Source organism: Cariama cristata, unplaced genomic scaffold (assembly GCF_000690535.1).
Source record: "Cariama cristata isolate BGI_N322 unplaced genomic scaffold, ASM69053v1 Scaffold38217, whole genome shotgun sequence".
Taxonomy (NCBI): domain Eukaryota; kingdom Metazoa; phylum Chordata; class Aves; order Cariamiformes; family Cariamidae; genus Cariama; species Cariama cristata.
In genome coordinates this window covers 1-4,307 of record NW_009628983.1, presented here as the reverse complement: position 1 = coordinate 4,307, position 4,307 = coordinate 1, and the positions used below count along the sequence as shown (strand labels likewise).

Here is a 4,307-nt window from a genome sequence, read left to right as displayed (position 1 = left end):
ACTACAAAATGTATTTCATGTCTGCCAGTGCCAGATGCAAAAGTAGGCATAAGCTTAAGTCCCAGTGCTCAAAACTGTGATTTTGCCAGGTATATTTTAATACAAGATTGTCACATGGTGCTGGAAGCTTTAAAACATTGCTGAGAAGTATTGGATTGAAAGCCAGTGTGATCTGCTAAAGGCAGGAATCCCAAGTTCTTCCTGAGCAAAACCAGATTTTTTAGTTTAGTGCATCTTGAACAAACATTTTTAAAATATATTAGCAAGGCTGTTTGATGAGGAAACAATACGCTACAGGACTTTTTGCAATAAGCCTCAGTTGTGGTTTAGTTTTTGTTATGTTATACATAATGGAAATAGCAACTTTTATGTCCATCTTCAGTGCCACGTAGTTTATTCTGTGCTCCGATTTTCTAGATAAGGTTTCAGATGTCCCATAAAGACGCAACAGTACTGATGCTGGTGGGAATTCACTGGGGAATTGTTCTTGTAGAGCACAAATAAAAAACTTACATATTGTGTCAATGTCATATGTCAATAATCTGGGGTTTGTTTGTGAAATTTACTGTTTGAACTCCTGCCAGCTGCAGAACTGTGTTAATGGGAACATGATCCAGCCTGTTTTTATCAAGGTGCAAAAAATGAACTTCATTGCCTGGAATGGAATGAGAATAACATGTGAATAGTTGAATAAAATATTTATTTATTCAAAGATGTAAGTGAATCAAAGAAGCATTCTGATTTCCTGCTAGTTGTTGTACAAATGTGTACTAGGTCGATAGATTGCACAATATACTGTATTTTAAACAATGACAAAGTTTTTTTTTTTTCAATTAAGTTACAGAGCCAAGGAACATTGAGGCATCTAACTGAAATAAATCTGCTGTAGCATGACATTTCCTAATGATCTGATGAGATGACTTTGTCATGTTGCAGCCCCCCCTTCATGCATTATTCCTCTACTAAAACCGCATTAAATGGCTAGAATCAAATGTGAAAGCAGAATGTAGGTGAACACCACGATGTCAAAAAAAAAAAAAACCTTCCAACTTCGAGGCAGTTGTTCCATCAGCACTCCTATCAATTTCTGCAGGACTGTGACCAGCTTTGTGCCACCTCTGTGGGAGGTGGGACTACACAGTGACACTTCCACAGGTTCCTTCAGCCAGCAAAAACACACCGTTCAAGACAAGACTGTCTGCTTGGGATCCACAGGGACAGCAGCCGAGATGGCAGCGTTAAAGCAAACAGCTGAAGACGACTACTGTAACTTTCACAGAAAATAATGAACCTCACCTGGGCCTAAAATCAAAGCTCCTCCCTGCTGAGCGGGGTCTCCTTGAAAATCAAAAGCCGGGCCAGTCATTGCTCTCCACATACTCCTAATGCTCCCCAGGAGTGTGTTTGATTTCACATGAGGGCTCCGCACTAAACCAAATGGCAAAATACTTCTTATCTAGAGATACAATAGTACGTAAGGAGAACAACAAAATCGAACTGCTGCTATGAATAGTTTAGAGTTTCTGGATTACCAGTGTTTTGACAAAATAGAGCCTATACGAGACGGTCTGGTGAGCAACTCCCTTCCTATTTGCATTGTGATCATCCTGTTTTATCAGAGCGTTCTTGTTTTGTTCTGTTTAAGTCCAAACAAGGTGAGAAAATTATTCTTACCTGATGCGTTATTACCTTCACCTCTTTTCATGCCAAGCGTTTTATAAATTTCCCTTTGTGGATCTACATACATTTCATGTGTATACCCAGTTAAACTGCAAAAGGGCTGCAAAATATATACATACAAAAAAAAGTAGTATTTTTAAGGTTAAGACACTAATTAGGATCTACTGACAGCCACCCAACCCACTCCCCCCACCCCGATCTGGAAACCCATGGATTTGTCATGTTAAATTAAAGGCCAAAAATTTTTATCCCCAAAGCTTTTACTAGAATAAAGCTTCCAGTGAAATCAAGAAAAGCGATTTCCTTAGCAAGCCCCAGTGGTTTTTAAACTGAACGTTTTAGTTACTTGCTTCACTCATGCACTACTATTAGAATTGCTTCATGAAAAAGAGTATCGTCCTCTTTTTCTGTGGTTGCAAATGACCATCTTTTCACACAGAGCAACTCCCTCAATGCAGACCATTGCGACAGAATAGAGGATACAATGTATTTAACGGCAACTTTATTTACCTTGATGTGATGATAAGACGACTGTCCAATAACTATAAGCCTCACATTTGCTTCCTAGAACAGAACACAGGGATTGAAACTGTAAAGGGGAACTCTGTGTTTTCTCCATGGCTGCAAAGCATTAGCAGAATCTGGTGTCCTGAGTTAATGACCACAGTGCACTGAGTTAAAATTACTTGAAATTAACATCACTTACACGTGTGAAGCCTGCACCTTTGTCTAACACCCATGGTTAGCAGCTACATTAATTTATTAAGTAGAAAATTATTTGTAAGGATAACTTTTCAGTTACAGATGTGTAAACTTTAAGTTTTCTGTAGCATTAGTAGCGTCATCTTTCCAATTGATTGCAACCTGCTATGATTTGGGAAATTCAACATTTCCACTCAGTTGCACCTGCATCTAAAGAAGCAGCATGCAAACACTGGTGCACATACAAGTACATCTGTGATTAACATATATGGACGCTCATTTATAGATATAACCTGCATCCACACATAGTGCTGTCTTTTGCAGGTGCAACACTTGGGCTGAGTCTAAAATAGAGGCCAAAACCTCAGTTCATTTAGATGCCAGTAAAACAGTTAATAAAATAGAAGGTTGTTTTAATATTAGGGCATACTACTTGCCTTTCCCGTATAGAATCATTTTGCTTGTTAAGAAAAGAAGCCCTGCTAAAAACACAAGGCTCACACTAAGAAAAGCAAGGACGGTTTTGATTCTCTGTATATGTTTATTTGAGCAGCCAAATTAAGAAAATGTCATTCTAAGTAGCACTGATCAAGCAGTTTAGAAAAATCTGTCCTGAGAAGGCGAGCTGCCAAAGAAATTGCCCCTTTTCATCCCCAAGCTCCTAGTCCATCTGAGGCTTGCTGTCAGCAAGGAGCTGAGTCTCTGTCATCAGGTATGCTGCTGCTAGGAATAAAATATGACAAAATTTCAATGAGCAGCCTAGAACAGACAGATTGACCTTCCACATTTAGCTGGGGATCATCATCTTTCTCTGGTATCTCCTACCATCCCACAAACACCTACCCATAGCAACCCCTGCCCACTCTATTTCCCCTTTCTGTCACTATGTCACTCCTGTTTGTGCAGCTGCCTGGAGAACAGGTCACACAACTGATGCAGCTTACAAATAACCATAGAAATAGAGATTATTTTTAATCCAGATAAATTTTCTGATCTTGTTCCATGCACAACCGTCAGCCAGCTGTACCAGCATAACAGAAAAGGCAGTAGTCAGTGGTCAGGAGAAGACAGCTACCCAGGGCACTACTGAAGACCAAAAGAAATGCGTGTCAGATGTTGTCTAACTGTACAGAGCACAGCAGAAAAAAAACCAGCAGCCAGCTAACAGGGCAGGGAGAAATCATGCTGCTGCAAAAGAGCATGTAGGGCAATGAATCCTTTCCTGTGTCTCCTAGGCAGGTACATTATGGCTAGCACAACTAACAATGAAAGCACTAACTTTTTTCTAAGCATTTTTTTTTCATTCCTAGAAAGTTTAAGCCTCATGCAAGCCTGCAGCGGGACATAATCTGCTCGACTGAAGCAATGCCATGGACATATGAAGAGCAGAGTACTTACTTGCAAAAACGTCTTGGGGACTTTTGCCAGGTCTTCTACATACTCCTTACAGGTGTAACATAAAAAATTCTGCAACATAGCCAGTTGGACTTATCAGAAACAGACCTAATGGCACAGCAATGCAGCATCTTATTCTGACTTTGGGCACAAACCATTTTAGAGGTGATCAGGAACTGGGAACAGGGAAAATTAAAGTTCTTTGGAGTGACCAAATTTGGATTAGGATCCCGGTTTAATCCAAGCCTGGACAAGGACACTGGGCTTGGGGCCTTTCTAATATTTTTATCTCCGGATATTTTAGGAATGTGAGCACTAGCTTGCCAGCCGAGAAATCAGGGAACCACAACACTTGTCTCCCTAAACACACGGTTGAAAAATTATTTCCTTCCAGGTAAATACTGTATCATTTCACGAAAGAACGGGGATTCTTAGCAGCAGAACTGATCTGCTTCGTATTTCCTTTCCTCTCTGCTCCAGCCTAGCTTGTGTGAACTCCCCGCTCCCCCGCCTCCTCCGCAGCCAGGCTG

General features: G+C 40.5%; 1 protein-coding gene across 1 annotated transcript; it reads right to left on the bottom strand.

The window, feature by feature from the left end:
• Positions 1–527: 527 nt before the first annotated feature.
• On the bottom strand, positions 528–3,858 carry AAED1 (AhpC/TSA antioxidant enzyme domain containing 1). The gene is made up of 5 exons (XM_009705007.1): positions 3,781–3,858; positions 2,191–2,244; positions 1,675–1,780; positions 1,297–1,428; positions 528–655 (listed from the first exon to the last, which is right to left on the bottom strand). The coding sequence occupies exons 1-5, from the start codon at positions 3,856–3,858 to the stop codon at positions 528–530; spliced, it is 498 nt and encodes a 165-aa protein (XP_009703309.1).
• Between the last annotated feature and the right edge of the window lie 449 nt (positions 3,859–4,307).

Bases quoted from the DNA above. Each gene is read 5' to 3' on its own strand.
- AAED1 (XM_009705007.1), bottom strand. From the start codon at position 3,858: ATGTTGCAGAATTTTTTATGTTACACCTGTAAGGAGTATGTAGAAGAC. The intron at 2,245-3,780 runs GTAAGTACTCTG...GTTCTGTTCTAG, and splicing joins TCCCCAAGACGTTTTTGCAA to GAAGCAAATGTGAGGCTTAT. The intron at 656-1,296 runs GTGAGGTTCATT...ATTCCATTCCAG, and splicing joins AGCTTTGATTTTAGGCCCAG to GCAATGAAGTTCATTTTTTG.